Source organism: Schistocerca gregaria, chromosome 5 (assembly GCF_023897955.1).
Source record: "Schistocerca gregaria isolate iqSchGreg1 chromosome 5, iqSchGreg1.2, whole genome shotgun sequence".
NCBI classification, from domain to species: Eukaryota; Metazoa; Arthropoda; class Insecta; order Orthoptera; family Acrididae; genus Schistocerca; species Schistocerca gregaria.
In genome coordinates this window covers 526,805,434-526,827,957 of record NC_064924.1, presented here as the reverse complement: position 1 = coordinate 526,827,957, position 22,524 = coordinate 526,805,434, and the positions used below count along the sequence as shown (strand labels likewise).

The 22,524-nt window shown below is 41.5% G+C and overlaps 1 protein-coding gene across 1 annotated transcript in view; it reads left to right on the top strand.

The window, feature by feature from the left end:
* The first annotated feature begins 1,147 nt into the window (after positions 1 to 1,147).
* The window catches only part of LOC126272995 (uncharacterized), a 42,297-nt gene continuing 20,920 nt past the window's right edge, over positions 1,148 to 22,524 (top strand). Inside the window, exons 1-2 of the mRNA XM_049976348.1 lie at positions 1,148 to 1,404; positions 18,379 to 18,480. Of these exons, the coding sequence (XP_049832305.1) occupies positions 18,393 to 18,480 (88 nt within the window). The 5' untranslated portion in view covers positions 1,148 to 1,404; positions 18,379 to 18,392. The remainder of the gene's footprint in view (positions 1,405 to 18,378; positions 18,481 to 22,524) is intronic.

Below are 22,524 nucleotides of genomic sequence, written 5' to 3'. Positions count from 1 at the left end.
TACAGCCAAGCGCATAAGATGCCTGTCATCTCGACTGCTAGTGATACGAGGCCATTGGGATCCAGCACGGCATTCCGTATTATCCTCCCGAACCTACCGATTCCATATTCTGCTGATAGTCATTGGATCTCGACCAACGCGAACAGCAATGTCGCTATACGATAAACTGCAATCGCGATAGGCTACAATCCGACCTTTATCAAAGTCGGAGACGTGATGGTTCACATTTCTCCTCCTTACACGAGGCATCATAACAACGTTTCACCAGGCAACGCCGGTCAATTGCTGTTTGCGTATGAGAAATCGGTTGGAAACTTTCCTCATGTCAGCACGTTGTAGGTGGTGCCACCGGCGCCAACTTTGTGTTAATGCTCTGACAAGCTAATCATTTGCATATCACAGCTTCTTCTTCTTGTCGGTTAAATTTCGCGTCTGTAGCTCGTCATATTCGTGGTGTAGCAATTTTAATGGCCAGTAGAGTGTATGCAGGAGTCACTTGCACTTTTTTCCAGTTGCTTGGGACTTTTCTGCTGGGCGAAAGATTCGCGATAAATGCAAGCTACGTAAGGAGCCAATGCCATAGAGTACTCTTTGTAAAACCGAACTGGGATTCCATCCGGACCAGGTGACTTATTTGCTTTGAAATCTTTCAGTTCTTTCTCTACGCCATGGATGCTTATTGCCATGTCGTCCATAAAGGAGTCTGCCCGATTGTCAAGTGAGAGCGAGCTGCTGCCGGAATATATAACACGAGCAGTCTGGCTGTCTTCCATCTCGACACTCAGCTTCGGCGGGAAATCCGAATCACGGTCGGGTACTAAATTTACGAGCGTAACCGAGAGCATAGAAGAGTGGGGTAGCTCCTGAAGAGCACACGTACCGTTACCGAGTGGGAGGGCGCAGGAGAAAGGTGCTGGCAGCGTGGACAGAGACTAGCTGCCTGCTAATGAGCGGATTTGCTTTCGTCGCGTGCGTGAGTCGTCCCAATGGCCCGAGCGGCGCCCAGATGTGGCGCGAAAGCCGCCCTGACACGGATTCGCGGCCGCTCAGCTCCTCTGGAGGAGCCGTCCTGTTCTGTCCCCACCACCGGCCACCATCCGGCGTCGAGCCAGCGGCCAGCCGCCGTCTCCGCCCACCAGTCCACCACTATCGCCACCACGGCAGCTTCCACTGGGGTCTGCAGACCCACGCTGCGCTACGAGCACGGACCTTAAGAGAGGAACGTTACACATCTCATGCAAGCTACCCAGAGTCCTACGCCACATACGAACAAGCTGGTACAGTGCTGTTCAGGAACGCCGCAGTCCGTAATCCAGTTCTGAACTTCCTTTTCTTCCTCCTTGGGAGGGTGTTTGCAGCCGCTTCTGGAGAGGACACTTCGCAGACACCGTCTATCAGTGAACCGTAAGTAGTCTCCAATGACAAATCAAATAGTTCTTCAGTGGTCTCTCAGGTTTTCTTGGCGTGATTGATTGGTGTGCTTTCGGCTGTTCAACCAAGTTGTCGATCAACAACTCGCTTGAACACCTGAAAGCAAACCATTAGATATTTTCAGTACCTGTCAAATACGTCACTTTTGTACACACAACCACTGCCGCAGCTACGTCTGCTTTCGATGGCATACTGCTGATCTTATCAATCGCTGACTCGAAGTAATACAATGCTCCTGAGTATCCAAACGGGTGTGTTAGTGGTAAACTGCGACACAATGCATCTGCAACACCCTGTCACCGTGTTTTCCGGCAAAGTATCGAGGCGACACCTATCTACACCTACATATACTATGACATATCATTTTCTTGTCGCACCTGTGTATTCGTTCTGTAGCTACTGAGGACACCGTAGACTCTTCTCGACATCCGGGTGGAGGAGGCTTTCCACAACTTGAGGATGTTGGGTCGGCCTTTCTGTAATCCTCCTAAATGGATGGTGGTTGGGGCGTGGCAGACAGATTTCAGGGGAGAGTGATTGTCTCATGATGGTCAGTGCTGTGCAACCGAAGTCCTGCCAAGAGGCAGCACTTTACTTAAGCGGTATCAGCGGAAGCCGTATAATGCCAGTGAGACTCCCTGCATTCTGCTCCTAGTTCTGACTCGATGACAGGGCTATGTGTTAAACAATTTCTTGGAGCGGTTTATTGTTCGCGAAATCGAGGAGTCGCTCGGCAACCATCGTAGGGCTCGGGGGCAAGTCGTGGTCCGTTTATACCGGAGTCTGAACCTTGAAATGTTTGACTGGAGGCTGGACTTTAATGTCACATCATGATTAACAAAGTAACTTTTCAAAAACTACAGTAATTCGAACGTTGACTGTTTGGACTTTTTCCGGAATTGTAGGCGACTGTTGCCTTTTAGTGGGCGATCATGTACTCGTAGGAAGAGGGTTTCGTATATCACGGCGTGGCTACGGTAAATAGCTAGAGATGGCGTTTATTGAACGACCCTGACTTGGTGAGGTCTAATTCAATCAAATAAATTCCATTTATTGCCGTGGAAGTTTGATTGTTGTGTTAGTAGGTGCCTTTTGACCCGTTGACGTTGAGCCGTACCCCTGTTCATAGTGTGAATTTTGCCGGTAGAAGCTGTCAGGAGCCAATTTGGAGGCGGTGTATCAACTGTTAGCTGTGTTCCTATTCCAGTTCAGTGCTCGGGTCTCGGAATTGCCCATCATCTTAGCTGAGTGGTCCCGGCAGGGTAGCTCAGCGTGTTCGGTCAGTGTGTAGTAAAAAAAACTATGGATCAGCGATGATCTTGCTCCAGCGTCATGAGACGTCCGGCCGAACAAATAGAACGAATAAGAACGAAGAAAATGAGATTTTAAAAAAAGTGGTCAGCGTGTCTGACTACCATGCGGCGGGCCCGTGTTCGATTCCCGGGAGAGTCGGGGATTTTTTCCGCTCAGGGATTGGGTGTTGTGTTGTCATCATCATCATCATAGTTTCATCAACATCGGCGCGCAAGTCGCCAAATGTGGCATCAACTGAAAAGATTTGCAACTCGGCTGTCGAACTTCCCCAGGGGACTCCAGGCCATCAATGCCATCATAGGATGATTTCATTTTTTCTCATATCGGAATTTTTCTGATAGTAATTGGATTTCTACATGGCATTAATTGACTTTAAATAAGTGAGAAGCTTAACTGTGTTTGGTGGGTCAAAGACAGGCTGGTGACACATTTTTAGATCCACTGGATAGTGTCGCAGTGTACAGAATGCATTCTGATCCGCCAATAAACGTTTCCGGTTTGATATGCGGAACATTAAGTCGCGTGATTTGTGTGGCGCACCGCACGTCGCGGCCACAGTAGTGATTTCGAGGGACGCCACGGTAGATTCGAAGGTAGACGAACGCAAAGTTTCACAATATCTGTACATAGACACTCTGCTAGTCGCTGCACAGGAGGGTACTTCAATCCAATATTATTTTTTCTGTTCTACTATCTTTACGTATGTCAGTAGGTAACGACGGCTGTATGCCTCGGCTCGCGTTCTGATCTTTCTTATCTTATTCTCACGATACCTCCATGGGATATAAAATGCATCCAACAGAAATGTTGTATCGTGGTCCTCAGCTATCTCTTCTCTAGATTTTCCGAATAGTGTTTAGCAGGGAAGAATGTAACCTTCCTTCCAGAGATTCCCATGTTAGTTCCCTAATCATCTGCGTTAGACTTTCGTATGGCCTGCAGCATCATGCTACGATACTTGCAGCGCGTCCCTGGATTCGTTCCATGTGTACTCTCATGCCTATTTGATGAAGACTGCAAGCGTTAGAGCAGTATTATAAAATTAGTTGCTCTAGCCTTGCATTCGGTTTCCTTTTGGTACAGTTACTCCGAACTTCCACAAATCTGTCTTCCATTCGTTTTTTGTAACTGATTTCAAATATTCGCCTCATTATTTATCGTTGCGTAATTTTACCCACACATAGGATGAACCAAAACTCCACCGACAAACTTTCAGAGATGGTAGTATGAATCAAAAAAAGAAAAAAAGTCTGGTAAGCATGGGCACTATAATACATACCTATGAACTATGAGCACTTGTTCTGGAGAAGAGATGTATTTCACACTAGCCAAGACGAATGAGTACTCATAGCTCCTAAGGTACGTACTTTACAGGCCTTGAGGCCATGTTTATTAATGACGCTGTCACGAGATTTCGCTGGAATACGATGAAAGTCAGTGTCAAAGTAAATGTGAAACATTACGTCTCTTTTGGTGAACACACGGGAGAAGCTAACCTAAAGTTTTATTTAGTGATGAATTACAAGCATTATTTTACCAAGAAAATTGTTCTTCGATAGCCGAACGTTGTTTTGTACATCAGAATGTCTCAGCGCTAATGATGAAATTGTAAGTGCTATGTCATTAGCATCTCATTAGCTTGAGATACGACTCGCGCAGATTCGCACAGGAACCATAGTGTAGGGTATCCACATTTGATCATTTTTCTCATACAAAAAATAATCCCTGAGTTGAAAACCATGTTGAGATTTAGCAAACCTACAGGATCTAGTGTAATAGTACCCCAAAACAATAGATATATAATAGCAAAGACATATCCTTACACCCGTAGCCGATGACCAACACACGCTCTTATCGTGGTGATCGACTCCGAATTAGTCAGTACGACTCCTGGTGTCACACGAAATAATAATCGCCAGTATTTGGATTGGAAATGGACCAGAGTTGGTGGCATATGGTTTCTAATCACCAGATTTTGCGGCCTTAGGTTAAGTTCCAATCTCTCCGCAGTGTCTAGCGAATTTAGGGCATGTGACACTATGGTGTCCGTCAAATGGAGGCGTTAAGCTCAGCGGCCCTTTTGACGCCATTCGATAGAAGTAAGGTATGGACCAGCACCGAATTTCACCGTTACTCATTCTGTACGCTTGCGACACAACACACTCAGTTCGTCAAGCAATTGTGCGAATGTCTGCAAAGAAAGAAAACCTTTTCCAATTACGCAGCTCTAACTATAGAGTGTATCGCAGCCAACAGTGCCATATGACTTAACTTCTAACAAACTGCATACGAAGCCTGTTATTGTCTGAGTCACTATCCTTGTATCAGTGACATTAAAGTCACTTTTCATTCCATTTACGATCAGTGTGTAGGAGCTATCACTAAATGATACCACATTGATCTCTTATCTTAGATATAACCATGTGTGTATACAATCAGGTGCATACTGTTTAAAAGCCGCTTGCTACAGTTTAGCTCCGTAAGTTCTTAAAAAGTTTTTTGCATCATATTCCCCAGCTTTCTCCAATCATCTTAAAAATTGGGCTGTTCATCTCGTCTACAGATCAGTCATGTGACTTCATTAAACTGATGACTATTCGTCTACATCTAGACAAACCTGTACCAACCATCCCCGATCAAACAAATGTCGCTTAAACAGGCTCATTCGATACTGACTTGGAGTGTCCTAGTGTATTTGTAACGATCCGAACATTCACTCAGTTATTCCTTCATTCGCACTCGTGTTCCGTGAATTTCGTCATGAAATAGAGCCTTTAAGGACGCAGAACGAGTCTAATTATACAGTAATGGGCAGAAACAACCGCTGCAGGCTACTTCCGAAAAAAAAAAAGAATTCAGCAAGAAAGTATGATAACGGCCAAGCTACTCGAACTGGTTGCTTTAGATGCATTTCTTTATGATAGGAGGAAACGAGGAACTATTCTTCTCCTTTACTACTCGGCTACTGTAATACTTCAAATAAAGCATTTACCTAACTTCACCTTCCATTCTCAGATGTTCATAACTTGGCAAAGTCAAGATCACCTTACACTCAGACGACCATATGTGATACCTCAGTGTCATACCGACGTCATCACTTGAGTATTCATTGGCGTTAAGGTTTAGAAATGACGGGAAATTTTTGCTTTTAGAGACCTGCATTACCTCGCAATTTTCTGCATTCATACCAGCCACCAGCCACACCGGGAATTCTGCATTTAACGAAATTTTAAACTTAGATCAATATTCCACTGGAGTAATTTCTTCATCTAATGACCGGCTCTGTGCACTATGGGACTTAACTTCTAAGGTCATCAGTCCCCTAGAACTTAAAACTACTTAAACCTAACTAACCTAAGGACAACACACACATCCATGCCCGAGGCAGGATTCGAACCTGCGACCTCAGCGCTTGCGCGGTTCCAGACTGTAGCGCCTAGAACCGCTCGGCCACTCCGGCCGGCTCTAAGGACCGGGTAAAACTAGAATAAATATCTTCATAAAACAGAAGACCACATTTGAGACCTCATTACTTCATCTTTAGCCTTAGAATTTAATGAGACTACCGATGCTTCCCTAATCTATATGGCTTTATACGAGTATTTCTTTTCCATCGACGGATACCATTGTTGTCCAACTTAGAAGATGTGAAGGTGTTCTCCCTGATTAACCACATTTGATTATCAAGCAGTTTCTGGAGTCTCCAATCAAGAGATCTGCAGTAATCATAGTCTCCGACTTCTAAATCCATCAGGGATTCTATTGCGTTCTTTGATCCTATTCACTTTCAAATACTTCACAGAATTTTCAAGGACACTAGTACCAATTTCTACGTTTTCATTTCCTTCGACATCGTATTGTATTATCGCCAAACAGGGGAGAGAGTTGAGATGGCAATCATTAAAACAAAGGTTTTGTTTTTGTTGCTGTTAGATCTTTTCACGAAATTTTAACCATCCGCTTTCTCCTCCGAATGCGAAAATATTTTGTTGATATCCCCTACACGGGGAGAAATGATCTCCGCAATAAAATAAAGGAAGTCAGGGCTCGCACTGAAAGGTTTCAGTGTTCGTGTTCCCTTCATGCTGTCCAAGAGTAGAACGGTAGATAAATAGCTTGAAGGTAGTTCGATGGACCCTCTGTCATGCTCTTAAACGCGAGTTGCAGAGTAGACATCCAGATGTAGATGTAGAATTAGATGCTATATGAGAAGGGTGTCACATTATCAAAGTACCACACTACGTGTGTTGAACGCACACTCCGAAATCAGAACTACTGTGACATAGGAATCGCCCTCCGTAGAAACAAAGATAGCATTCATCCATAACTAGTGAGACGTGCAGCTTGTCATGTTATAAAAGAATTGATAATATTGATCACAAGTACTTCAGAATCACTAGTAATTGCTATTTTAAAGGTAAATTTCGCTGATTTGATGGAAAACGTCTGTCCCATGTTTCGCTTTGAACTCTTCAGATAATTTAATGTAGGTTTTCATTACTATCACAAAACGCTATTTTTATTTGTTAGTTTTTTTCTTGATAAATGTGATCTGTTTATCGATAAAGATGCACAAAATGAGGGGAGCTGCTTCCCCTGTTCCACCCCTAACCACACCCCCTAAAATGGAATTCGCAAACCGAACTCCCGTCCTACCTCACCATTCAGACTGACGTATCGGTCCTGTATCAGTTTGAAGAAAGCCAGGAGATGTCCTAGGTATTGTAGATATTGGTAAGAAGCACAAACGTGCAGACACATCTGAAATCTCAAAACTATTTCACCGTTCGCCTTGCAAATAGAAATGTCAGATGGCTCAATATTCTAGAACGATGTAGTAGCTCAAAGTTCGCGATGTTCCTTCTCGTGTTATTAGTCAACTTGAAAACTACTAAAAATGTGAATATACAAAGTATTAGCATCTGTCTGATGGTTACCTGCCTAACAAGCACAATAATATGAACAGATCTTATACTACTTTCTCAGTTGTGTGACAGGTAGTAGGTACCTATTACAAAGTCGTAGCATTAGATTGTTTGGCTATTCATAAACATAGTTTTCCAACCGTTATGAATTTTTTGGTGACAAACAATACTTCGTTCCCTCCACCACTCCAGTTCTCCAAAATCTATAATATGAATTCGCTCCCCAGCGCGGAATAGCACCGAGTATTAACATATAGAGTGGTACTTACAAACTCACCAAAACTACTATGTTTCCAGCCGGCCGCGGTGGCCGAGCGGTTCTAGGCCCTTCAGTCCGGAACCACGCGACTGCTGCGGTCGCAGGTTCAAATCTTGCCTCGGGCATGGATGTGTGTGATGTCCTTAGGTTAGTTAGGTTTAAGTAGGTGTAAGTTCTAGGGGACTGAAGACCTCCGACGTTAAGCCTCATAGTGCTCAGAGTCATTTGAACCATTTTACTATGTTTCCTTCACTACCGAATGCCGATGACAAATTAGTTTTGATCATCACAATTCGTACAGGATGGCCTGTAGTTCAGCGTCGACGAGAATGACTTGGACGTAGCTTCCTCGGCCTTGAATGGCGTATCAGCTGTTACAGGTGGCGGCTTACTAGAAGGCTATGATGTATCTGAGGTTCTCCTTACAAGAAAGAAAACCAGCCTTGAAACAGGCAAAGACGAAATTATCAGCGCCTCCATGTTGAACCTATCACTGCGGTGAATAAACTGAGAAATATCTAGCGTCTGGAATGATGCATTTACTCTATGCAAATATCTGCTTATTTGATTTGTTTACATGTCACAAATTGCACTGCTGAAATGGCACTGGGAAATTTTGGTATGTGTCTCTTCTTTTTCTCGTTCCTAAACATTTATCGCAAAGATAGAAAAACTATTCTTCTCTGTTTACATTATTTGTCACTCCTTCGGTACGACCTGGTAATTATGGAGTGCCATCCACCAACTACTTGAGAATTACAGGCAATTTTATCATTTTTCCAGGTTCCCATCCTCTCTCAACAACTGTCAGTTTCCCTAAGACAGAATTATAAATACATGATAGTGAAGCAGCCGGAAATTTGCGTAAACAAATGTAGAAAACCATACTTAGATCGGGTGGTATGTCAGACCAGTCTTCGCTGATTCGGCACAGCCTTTCGATCCTTGCCTCACTCAGTTCCCTGTCTAGTACGTCACATTCCGTGTGTGACGTCATCCACGATGGGACGTTCAGCCCCGATTTTCCTTTCCTTCTTTCCTTCTCGCAAGCCAGTACGCTGTGCGTTAAGCCGTACAAGCAAAGTGAGGACAAAAGGAATATTACTAATCGTACTTAAATAACACACTGCTTTGGTTACATTGATAACCTTCGCGTGGTTTGCAGAGGCTACCGATAATGGCTATTTTTGCTACCCAACGTCCACGATGTCTCCTTTAAAGTTTATGTACGCAAAGTGCATAAAAATAAATGGTTGTAACGGTAAGCAAAATTTCGTAACGCGATGTCAATGATAACCTTCGCGTGGTTTGCAGAGGCTACCGATAATGGCTATTTTTGCTACCCAACGTCCACGATGTCTCCTTTAAAGTTTATGTACGCAAAGTGCATAAAAATAAATGGTTGTAACGGTAAGCAAAATTTCGTAACGCGATGTCAATGTCAAAAGGAAAGAAACAGTCGCTAAAATGCAGCAAACGATTGTGATTTGAGACTGACCGTGAGTATCAATTCCCTACTGAAGTGCCTGTATTGAAGATTTAACGGTATACTTACTTGGTAATGGCTGTTCAGTACTTACTGTTACCTGGCGGTTATTCCCAAGAGGAGGAAAAGCCCACAGGGAAAGTAGAACGGCGCTCATTTCATCTGCAGGACGTTTGAATCCTGAAGTTGTTGACCGGGTTTCACGGGCTTAGCTAGTTATTTTTAGTCCCGCTGCAGTTTCTATTGGACCGAGAAGGAAAACAGACATTTCAGCGTTTATGCTTCCACTGATCTCTAGCTATAAAAGTAAACAGGTGAACAATACTATATGTGAAGAAAATAAATAATGAACATTTTGTAAGTAAAGTGCGAAAATGGGGACAGTTAAAATGCAGCACCTCTGATGACAGTATAACCTTCGTCTCCCAAACTAGCTACAAAAAATTTGGAAATTTGAGGTAAGAACTTATGGGACCAAACTGCTCAGGTCATCGGTGCCTAAGCTGACAAATGGAACTTGTTACATAACTGCCGTGTTACATTGCATGAAGTGAAAGAATAAAAGACTCACCACACGTAAAGATATCTTGATAACAATCCAAGCAGATGAACATGATATGTGATTTACATACTACATCTACAGAAGACACGAAAACTACACAGAGTATTCTTGAAGATACGAAAATGACATAGAGTAGTTACATGACGAAACCTTACATTTTTCGTGACATGAAAATACATTAACTAAAAACAGGGGGGGGGGGGGGGGGGAGGAAATAAGAGATTTTATGTGGATTTAAATTTAACAGCTAATGAGAATCTATAGTATGAATCTAGTTTTTGTAATGAAAACTTATTTTTTCCGTGTGGTTTTATATAGGTAATCTATGTTCCCGAGTGGCCTTTTCCGTATAACTGTATTTTTTCGATTGTTACCTTCTCTGTTTGTAATTTTTTTACTGTGCTACAATGTGTCCAGTGGAACGACCTTATACATTTTGTGTAGTCGACAAATGTAACGCGCTGACAACGAATACACGCACATGATTAAGAGTCAGATCAAACGACCACGGTATTGTTTAAGCCCGTTCGCAACACTGCGTCCGAAGATAATGGTTTCACACAGGTTCTTACCGCTTTTCTTGCTGGCAGATCTGAGAAGTAACTTGTATCTTCTCTTTAAAGTTTAACGTATTAATGTCAAATTTTCTCCACCTTTTAGCGGTCTGGTTTATCCTGGTTGCTATGCCGACCATAGATACACTCTTTCTCAGCGTATCTCTGCGATGCATGATTAACTAATTCGTTCAGAATTCGTATCCAAAATCACTGCAGAAACTGTATTCAAAACTTGCATAAGCTTTTTATGGTGGACATACTTTTACTACAACACCAATCCGGCAAGTAGCTGCGTTTCTCAACAACCAAAGATAATCAATAATGTCGAGCACTTAAACCGACTTTCTCTTAATAAGTTTTGCTTGCGCTTTAAACTGTCCAACTCTTGAATATAAGACAACAGAAACTGTAAACAACACTTTACTTGACTGCAGAAGTAATGAATTATCGGTTGTATTTGTTATGAATGTACAGGGTGGTCCATTAATCGTGACCGGGCCAAGAGCGAGTAGTTCACCTTCCGTAATGTTCGCACATGCATTGACAATGCGCTGACACATGTTGTCAGGCGTTGTCGGTGGATCACGGTAGCAAATATACTGCAACTTTCCCCACAGAAAGAAATCCGTGGACGTCAGATCCGGTGAACGTGCTTCGAACACCAATCCACCTGTCATGAAATATGCTATTCAATGCCGCTTCAACCGCACGCGGGTTATGTGCCGGACTTCCATAATGTAGAATGTACATCGCCATTCTGTCATGCAGTTACATCTAGTAGTAATATCGGTAGAACATTATGTAGGAAATCAGCATACACTGCACCATTTAGATTCCCATCGATAAAATGGGAGCCAATTATCCTTCCTCCCATAATGCTGCACCATAAATTAACCCGCCAAGGTCGCTGATGTTCCACTTGTCGCAGCCATCGTGGATTTTCCGTTGCCCAATTGTGCATATTATGCCGGTTTACGTTAGCGCTGTTGGTGCATGACGCTTCGTCGCTAAATAGAACGCGTGCAAAAAAATCTGTCATCGTCCCGTAATTTCTCTTGTGTCCAGTGGCAGAACTGTACACGACGTTCAAAGTCGTCGCCATGCAATTCCTGGTGCATAGAAATATGGTACGGGTGCAATCGATTTTGATGTTGCATTCTCAACACGGACGTTTTTAGATTTCCGATTCTCGTTCAATTTGTCTGCTAGTGATGTGTGGATTAGCCGCGACAGCAGCTAAGACACCTACTTGGCCATCATCATTTGTTACAGGTCGTGGTTGACGTTTCACATGTGGTTGAAAACTTCCTGTGTCCTTAAATAACGTAACTATCCGGCGAACGGTCCGGACACTTGGGATGATGTCGTCCAGGATACCGAGCAGCATACATAGCACACGTCAGTTGGGCATTTTGATCACAATAGGCATACATCAACACGATATCGACCTTTTCCGCAATTGGTAAACGGTCCATTTTATCACGGCTAATGTATCACGAAGCAAATACCGTCCGCACTGGCGAAATGTTACATGATACCACGTACTTATACGTTTGTGACCATTACAGGTCCATATATCACAAAGCGAAAAAAGTGGTCCAACTAAAACACTCATATTTCTTTACGTACTACACGAATATGTAATGAAAAATGGGGGTTCATGTTTTTAAAAAACGCAATTGATATCCGTTTGACCTATGGCAGCGCCATCTACCGGGGCAACCATAGCACCATCTGGTTTCCCCGTTCAAGCTAGACAAGTTTCGTTTTTCGTAGTTTATTGTTTGACTCTTATTTCGTGAGATATTTGGCCCAGTCACTATCAATGGACCACCCTGTATTGTTGTGTGTGTTCTCTTTTATTACATGGAAAAAACAGAATTTGAAAGCGGTGTTAGTGAACAAATTAAAAAAAAAAAAGGATGTACGTATCTTTGAATGTACGCATGTTCCACATCACTGAACCGATCTCAAGAAACCTAGTACACTTACCATTCAATGTCTGGAAAGAATCACTTTGGGGTTAACAACCACCTACCTATTAAAGAAGTGGGGGTGAGGGTGAAAAGGCTGTGGAGTCCACGGCGCGAGAATCCCATACTGTACTTATCCAGTATTTGAGAATCTGTCTACTTAGAGACTTGCAACATTTACACATAATTTCAAAGCTGTACGAAATCTTTTCTTGCTGATGACCCCCACAAAATGATGAAAGGAACTAGTTTATCGCTTACTACTTATTTGGTGTTCATGCCACATAAAGCACGACATTTTAATTTATTACTTATCTACTACTAACTGTGTTCGTGACACATTTTCATACAATATTCACGTATATCACTGAATGTACCAGCAAAATTAAACCATTGTACGACACTTAGTTCTGGAGATACGACGTCACAAACACTGAAAATATATATATATATATATATATATATATATATATATATATATATATATATATATATATATATATATACCAATGACATGGATTTGTTGTAAAATCTTTGAATACATAATGAGGTATCTTGAACAGAATGAGCTTCTCAATGCCAGCCGGCAAGGATTTCGAAAACATCAATCATTTGAAACCAAACTCGCTCTCCACTTGTTGTTCACATTGAATATTGAATATTGACATTGCAGACAATATTAATAGTAAAATAAGGCTTTTTACAAATGATGCAATTACCTATAATGAAGTACTATATTCAGTCAGATATTGATAAGATTTTAACGTGGTGCAGAGATTGGCAACGCGATCTAAATGTTCAGAAATGTAAAATTTTGCAGTTCTCAAAATGTAGTATCCTATGACTATAATTTAAATGACTAGCTATTGGAATGGGTCAACTCATATAAATACTTGTGTGTAACACTTTGTAGAGATATGAAATGGAATGACCATGTAGGTTCAGTCATGGGTAAAGCGGGTGGTATGCTTCGCTTATTGGTAGAAAACTGTAGAAGTGCAGTAACTCTACAAAGGAGATTGCTTACAAATCACTTGTGCGACTGCTTCTAGAATATTGCTCAAGCATGTGGGACACGTACCAAATAGTACTAAAATGGGCTATTGAAAGTTGTGAAATACCTGTCTAGCAAGCAATCAGTCAGTCTTCATCTGTCTGGGAATGAATTACATGTGGTGTTCCTCAAGGCTCTATTCTGGGTCCATTGTTTTTTCTTGTGTATATTAATGATCTCTCATCTGTTACATTGCCAGATGCTAAGTTTGTTTTGTTTGTATATCATATGAACATTGCAATAAGTAGCAAGTCAAGTACAGATTTAGAAATAGCTTCTAATCAAATTTTCACTGACATTAATAATTGGTTTAAAGCTAATTCTTTGTCATTAAACTTTGAGAAGACCCACTCTATATGAAGTTCAGAACCTGTAAGAGATTTCCTTCCAACAAGAGTATAACGTATGAAGACATGCAGATCGAAGAGGTTGAAACTGTTAAATTTCTGAGATTAAAACTCGATATTAAATTCAGTTGGGAAGAGCATACCACAGAATTGCTTAAGAGCCTAAACAAGTTTGTATTTGCCGTGAGAATGAGGTCAGATGAAGGAGGTATAAATGCAAAAAACTTGCATACTTTGCTTACTTCCATTCTATTATGTGGTATGGAATCATATTCTGGAGCAACTCATCAAACCGAGCAAACGTTTTTAGGGTGTGATAAGAATCATTCGTGGTGTAAATTCAAGACCATCTCGTTGAAACCTGTTCAAGGAACTTTGTATTCTAGCCACTGCGTATCAGTATATTTATTCCTTAATGAAATTTGTTGCAAGTAATACATCTCAATTTCCAACCAATAGCTCAGTACACAGTATCAATACTAATAATAAGAAGAATCTACATAAAGGCCTAAAAACACTTACCTTGGTTAAAAAAGGGGTCCACTATTCAGGAACATACATTTTTAATAAATTGCCAGCAACCATTAGAAACTTTGTTTTAGATAAAGCACGGATTAAACAGAGTTTGAAAGACTTTTTAATGAGCTTAAGTAAAAATATCTGTTAGATTACAGTTTTGACTACACTTTGTCACAACAGTCAAGATTAGGTATTTTGTGTATGATAAATTTATTAATAGTGTATAACAGTGTTTCATTTTGACAGTTTTTTAATTTTGTAAATATTAGCTGTCCCAGTTTACTGCATCGTATTAGCTTATTTTCGTCTATCTCTTGACAAATCTCCAGTGTAGTAAGTATTATATTCAAATGTTTTATGGTTTTATGTCATACTTTCTGACATGTTCCACACCAACGAGAATCATCTCATTTTTTGGGTATATGGAACGAAAACTGAATCCAATCTAATCAACAGAGAATGGTTGCAGGAATGGTCACAGGTTCGTTTAATCCATAGTGGAATGTCACAGAGATACAGAAGGAACTGAACTGGAAGGCTCTTGAAGATAGACGTAAACTATCCCGATAACCGGCTTTAAATGATTACTCAAGGAATATACTACAACCGCCTACATATCGCTCGCATAGGGATCGTGAGGATACGTTTAGGAATATTACTGCACGCACAGAGGCATTCAAACAATCATACTTGCCGCGTTCGATACGTGAATGGAATGGGAAGAAACCCTTATAACTAGACCCTCTACCATGCACCTTACTATGTTTTGCAGAGTACAGATGTAGAATGCGTAAAAACAATCGCGTAATGCAAGACGTTATTTTTTTTTATTTCGTTGCTAGTAAACAATACACAACACTTTCCACAGACAGTAGTTACGTGTGTCACTGGATTTACCTGCAGAAATATATTGTACGACATACAATCCAGTACACATGACGTCAATTAATGAGATGCGTGAACTGCCACATCATGCATGATGTTTTAATTTATTACTTCTTTACTACTAACTCTCTTCACAAGACATTTCGTACACAGCACTCACGTATTCCGTTGAATGTACCTAGAAAAGTCTATCATTTTACGCCTCATAGTTCAGGAGATATGAAGTCGTAAACTGAAACTGCCGCATCATGGATGACGTTTTAATTCTTTACGGATTTACTACTAACTCTCTTCACAATATATTTCTCAGACAATAGGCACATATACCACTCGATGTACCTGCAACATTATATCGCTGTACAGCATGTAGTTCAGGAGATACTATGTCATAAACATTAAGCTGAAAATGAAACAGCAGGGCGAACTTCGCTAGACATTCACGTGATATATGAGTACAAATACCCGTGAAATATGTTAAATATGCAAATATGTGTGAAATATGTTTAACACGTGACAAGTGTAAAAAGCCCTCCTAACCCATGGAACGATTTCAGTCAAATTTAGTACATATATTAGTTACAATATGGAAAGAAATGCTGCTGAGGTAAGAACCACTAGCCTCCTACAGGGGTGTGTAGTGAGTGTGATTATGTGGAGAGAGAAAGGAGGACGAGTAGACAGACAGACAGCGATAAGGAAGAAGGAGATAGGTGCAGATAGGAGGAAGAGGAGTTGGATAGGGATAGGCGGGATAGACAGAGAGAGAGAGGAGAGGAGGAGATGGACAGAGAAAGGAAAGACAAGGAGAAGGACAGAGACATTGGGGAGCCAGAGATAAGCAGAGAGATGGCAGAGGGGAGACGAACAGACAGAGGGGAGGAGGAAATGGACAGAGGAAGAGAAGAGGAGGAGATGGATAGAGAGAGGGGAGAGGAGGAGATGGATAGAGAGAGCGGAGAGGAGGAAATGGACAGAGTGGGGGTGGAGGAGGTAGACGGAGGGAACGGAGATGAACAGAGAGAGGGTGAGGTGGAGGTAAGTGACAAGGACAATGGGGATGGGTAGAGAGAGAGGCAGGAGGAGAGGTGTATAAAGGGAGAGGGAACAGGTAGAGAAAGGACAGAGAACGAGGTGTTAGAAAGAGGGGGGATGAGAAGACAGTGAGGATCAAGGAATAGATGGACAGAGAGAAGGGGGAGCAGATGGACTAATAGAAGACTGGAAGAAGTAAATAGTCGCCCAATGCAGGCTCTCTCAGCTCGTTTTGTCATAAATCCAGTGGAAATACTTTTATTATAATAATTTCTCTGATTTCTCGTCAAGGTCTTCAAGTTTATGTACACTATGTCCTTCCTTTGTAACTGGCCGTTGTGTTCCTGTTTGTTATAATGTGCGAAAATACGTTTCTAGATGTATTCGCACTTTTGCATATCTCTGCACTCGGAAACACGTATTTTGTAACAGACTTCGATGTAGTAAACTAATTACAAATTGTCCACATGTTGTTCGAACCGTTGTTCCGAGGGTTAAAGAAAAAGGACAACAGGATGAAGCAATGCTTTCAAATTTTAGGACAGAATGAGATTGAGTGTAAATTCTGCGACACATTGACGATGACCTACGTAAAAAAATGTAGTAAAAAGGGCACAATAAGTTTACGGAAAGCAGATAGCAGAGTCACAAAATCATGCTGCGGAGGAATACTTCAGATTGTAGCTTAAAGATCAGCTAGGAAGCCAACAAGACTGAGATTAATGGGAAATGCAAACGAATTAAATCAAAATGAGTGTAAATCAAATGGAAAAAGTGAAATGTGCACAGAGGAAGCATAAAAATAATTTCTAATAAATAAAATAGAAAAAGCTTGCATTACGAGGTGCAGGTGGGAAATCACTTTTAAGCGCAGAAGAAAGGGCAGGCGGATGGCAAAAAATACGACAAAAGCGAGTGCGATGGACAAGAGTCGTCCCAGAGTGAAACAGAAAAGGAACAAAAGCTGATGAGGTGGGAAAAGATAACGCAGTAACTTTGCCAGTGTTTAACATATCTCAGAATTAGCTCAGACAAGTCGATGACACATCTTCTGAGTTACTGGAATGTCTGGGAAGTAAAGTAACTACAAGATTCTTTGAGCTTACGCGAAAAACTTTTGACAAGGATGACTTACTATTAGAAGTCCAGAGGAGAATTATCATCATATTATCGGAGAAGGAAAGAGCGAGTAAATGTGCAAATTATCAGAGAAGCAATCTGACATATTATGCTCGTAAATTTACAACAAGGGTAATGTAGTGAAAAACAGCTCTCGATGAAAAACAGTTGATTTGAGAATAGTAAAAGGTATCAGAGGAGCAAATGTAAGTAGAGCTTAATAATGGAAGGAAGAAGAAATAAAGATCAGGAAACTTTCCAAGCAACGTGGACTTAGAACAAACGTTCGCCAACGCAAGATGAAGTAAAATGAACGGAACAGTGAGACAGTTGAGCTAAAGTGCAGAGAAGAATCTACATAAACTGAATAGAAGTAACAAAAGTTGTAGTTCAAAAACAAAGTGTCAAGCGGTGCTTTTAACCCGCCACTATGGCAATGAACACCTGACGATGCTTGCTCCTGACGAGCGGAACCGGCCGAAACGAGTCAAGTAATTCTTCTCCCTAAGAAGCTACTCGTAATTTCCACTGGACAGTCGGGGCAAGGAAGATTAACAGGATGTAGTAAAACAGAGAGGCTGACATCAAACCTGTCAAAAGATTGATGATTGAGATAAAAATTAAAAATCGCAGTTTTTAATTGAAGTATCCTGCCTTGTATTCTTTAATAAAATAGTACGTTTACGCACAACAAATCAAGGAGCTAACTCTGTCAGTCCGCCCACAAAGCTTGGAAAGACCACGTTTCACTCTGCTTTTGAGCCACTGGGAGATCGAAGTCATATTCCGTTTCCTCACAAAATTCGTGCTATTCTACCCTGATGCTGTGTTGTTTTTAGTGTGTTCCGTTTTCAGTGAGTATTCGCTCCTAGCCCGCTGTACAAGGACAACGCACATTTCTCTATTTTGTTCCAGGAGCGTTACGAATCATGCTGCCACCATCACTACCAACCATTCAACTCCTTATGGTGAGTTTCGTGCTCTCTCGTGAGATCTCTGGCCACTTCCTACCAGCAGGTAAGCGAACTCTGACAAGTAATTAGAGAGAAAGTAACTGGAATATTGTATGTAGTAGTAATTATCACTTATTTATTTCAAACGACTGTTTTATATATTAAACTCGTGATTAATTCGCTATTGTGGGACAAAACAATGATCCAGTCTTTCTAAATGGAGTACAATGAAGAACGTGTTAATCGGACAATAAGTAAGAAAATATCTTGGAAACAGATTGAGTGTGCACAGCAGACGCGGTTTTAAGACTCTCAGCTTCCCCATAGAGCGGTCCACACGCCGAGTTTTTCCTCTTTCTGTGTCCGGATCTCCGGTTTCCGAGTTGAGCAACAATCGTTGGCTAGAGTAGTGACATCTGTGTTAACAGTAAGGTTTCATGGTGTTGTTACGCCTGTGGAAAAACAAAAGTTGACAAAGGAACAATTGTAGAATATTGTCCATTGTTCACAGTATTTGTCAAGCACCTGTGATAATACAGACATCGAATGAATTCAGAGACACACTGCTAGGATCGTGACAGGTTGGCACAGAAATACTCAAGAAACGTGGATGGGAATCCTTGGAAAAATGCAACGTAGTTCTCACGAAATCTTGCTAAGTAAATTTAGAGAACCTCTGTTGGGAGAAGGTGCAGCTAATGTACGGCCACTCTAGTATGTATCGCTTAAGGATGGCGAGAATACAAGAGATTAGCGTGCTTACAGAGACATATAGACAGTAATTATTGCCATTTTTCTCTCGCCGAAAGGTGAATGGAATATGATAGAAATCAATAACATTAGTAAAATGCACCCTCCACTATGGACTGAACATTGGCTTGCGGAGTATGTGTATAGAACATAACCTGGAGAGGTCCCACAGCTTTACCAGGAGGGTGAGTAAGTCATGTTTTGGGCCGGTCGTATGTAACTTCTCTTGTAACTTTTTTTTAGATATGTTTCTGGGGTCAACAGTCATCTTGGTGGTTTCACACCACGAGTTCCTTTCCTGTGTCAACGCCTTCATCTCAGAGTAGCAGCTACACTCAACACTCTCAATTAATTATTGGATACATTCCAGTCTAGGCCTACACCTACAGGTTTTGGTCTCGACGATCCTTGCAGTAGCATTGAATTTATTTCCTAATGTCATGACACAAATCCTGTCATCCCGTCCCATCTTCTAGTCAGCGCTTCTACATATTCCATTCATCACCGATTATGTGGAAAAACATCTTCATTTTTAATCTTATCAGTTCACTTAATTTTCCGTAGCCTGCATGTAAAATGCCCCAGTTCTTTTCTTTTCCCCTGTCCACACAGTCCACGATTCACTACCATTCAAAACAGTTCTCCAGAAGGGTATTCACAGAATTTACTTCCTCAGACTGAGGCATGTGTTAGATGATAGCAGAGACATTTTAGCGAGGATTGCTTTCTTTACTTGCTCTACTCTGCTACTTATATTCTCATTGCTCCGTCCATCATGCGTTCTACCACTTCCAGGGAAGCAGAATTCATTCACTTCGTCTACGTGGTGGTTCTCAATTTTTATCTAAAGCCTATTGCTAACCTCATGTCAGCTACTCCCAACTGTGCCCTTCTTTCAGTAATTTCTCTCACTCCACATTCTGTGCTCAATGGATTGTTCATTCCATTCAAAAGTTCGTGCCATTCTTCGTCACTTTAACTGAGGATAGTGCCGTATCAGCTGATACTATCATTGTTATAAGTTCGTCCTGGATTTTCCACTCTTGAGCCCTTCTTTCACGGCCACGATTACTTCAGGAGGCAGGATTCAACTGAACGGTATCTTCTGGCTCAGATCCGATTGAGCAAGCTTCGAACCGGTTTAGAATTACTGTGCGCCATCAAGGAGTCCTGTTGACACACTGGATGCCCCAGGCGGGCTGTTGTCGAAAATGTAACTACGTCTAGACCACTTTGTGGACAGCGTGCCAAGTGGATCCAAGACTGTTACTACAGGGGCAGCAACTCAATATATAATGTCACCCAGGATCAGCCTTTAATTTCAAAGATGTGCAGAGTTGTGAAGTTTCTAACAGACTGCCTTTATTTTGATTACTGTTTGGTTTCAGAGTGCAATTATTTCTTAGAATCACAAGGTTTATTCTTAATTTTGTAATAAATATTCCAGTCTGAAGTCAAACAACTCGTATCATTACCAGTTTCGATTTATTGCCATTCGAGCATACTATGTTCAATTTAGAAAGGAAGAAACATGTGGATAGTTAATTTTATGAAACTATTTTAGAAATCAAATTAGCTTATATATACAGTCATACGTAATTGAATACGCTACAGTGTAACTCGTCAGGTGAAAAGGCTAAGAGAGGCGCTTCCAATGTTATTATGAGGTCCTTTGCGTTATTTTTCACCTTCACCTAATTTTTTATTAATAACAATTTTTTACCATTTCGCACAGCGAAGTTTTGTCATAATGTACGATATAAGGCAAAATTTAACTTTACAAATTGATAAAAAAAGCAATAAAATTGTAGCTATTAAAACAATGGTGATTACAAAAAGTGACAAAAATGACTTCATAACATCATTACTATAAGATTTTCCCATGAAAATCACTTTATTACTACTAAAATGTGTTGATGACGTGATCACTGCTTATTTGAGAACTTAGACATATAATAAACTAAAATAATAAATAATTAAAAAGCAAGCTATCATCGCAAATATAAGGTTATGAATATTCACAATGTAAAACTCAAATGTGAGGGAAGGACTTCACACAAAGAAAACTTGTAAGAAATTACTTAACTACTGGTGTAGATAAGGCAAACATACGCTTGAGTCTGGATAGATGTCGTCCTGCTTCAGTAAACTACTCGGAAGGAAAAAATCACAACACCAAGAAAGTGTTGTACGAGATAAACGAAAGTTGGTAGGTATGTTTATACATGAGAAAGATGATGTCTATTCAAATTTGGCGCCAGTCGGATAAGAGAGGCGCTCGTGGCGCCACTATGATGCAAATCAGGTTGACCTTAAATAGGCGCTGTAAATGTTACGCGCGTTTCTTACCTTTGAGACTGAACGTAGTGAGTTGATGTTAGAGAAGAATATCGGTGAAACAACGACTACACCATTATCAACAGCTCACTGAGTTTGAACTACGTCATGTAATAAGGATACAGGAAGGTGGATGTTCCTTCCGCGATACTGCAGAAAGACTTGGCAGGAATGTAGCCATCGTTCGTGATTGCTGGCAGCGGTGGTCACAGGAATGAATGTACGTTCGTAACAAGACTAGGGTTCGCACTGCCACGTGGCACTATCGAGAGGGAAGGCCGTCGTGTTCGGTACGTGGCTCTGGTGCATCGTATAACGTCTGCAGCAGCAATTCGAGCAGCAGTTGGCACCGCAATGAAACAATGAGCTGGTACCAATTTGTTATTTCAAGGACATCTCCGAGGCAGACACCCTGTACGGTGCATTCCACTGACCCCAACGTGATTAGCGACTTTAGTTGTGTCAAGCAAGAGCTCATTGTGGAGATTTACTGTGTCTTCTGATGAAAGTCGGTTCTGCCTCGTCGTCAGTGACGGCCGTGTGTCGATTGAGAGGAGGCCAGGTGAGCATCAGCACGCTTGACACGCTGAACCTAGACCTTGAGTTATGGTCTGGGGTGCGATCCCATATGACAGCAGGAGCGCCCTCGTGGTTCCCCCACGTACCCTGACTGCAAATCTCAACGTCAGTCTAGTGACTCGACCTGTTGTGCTGCCGTTCATGAACAGCATCCCACGGGGTGTATTCCAACAGAATAACGCTCTCCCACATACCGCTGTTGTTTTGTAACCCAACATTCTCAACGGAGTCTTGACACAGTTTCGGCCTGTTCGATCACCAGGTCTGTCTCTCATCCAGCACGTATGGGACACCATCAGACGACAACTTCAGCGTCATCCACAACCGGCGTTAACCGTCTCTGTTATGACAGATCAAGTGGTACAGACGTGGAACTCCGTTCCAAAAACTGACATACGGCAGCTGTGCATCACAAAGTATGTCCATTTGTATGCTTGCATTC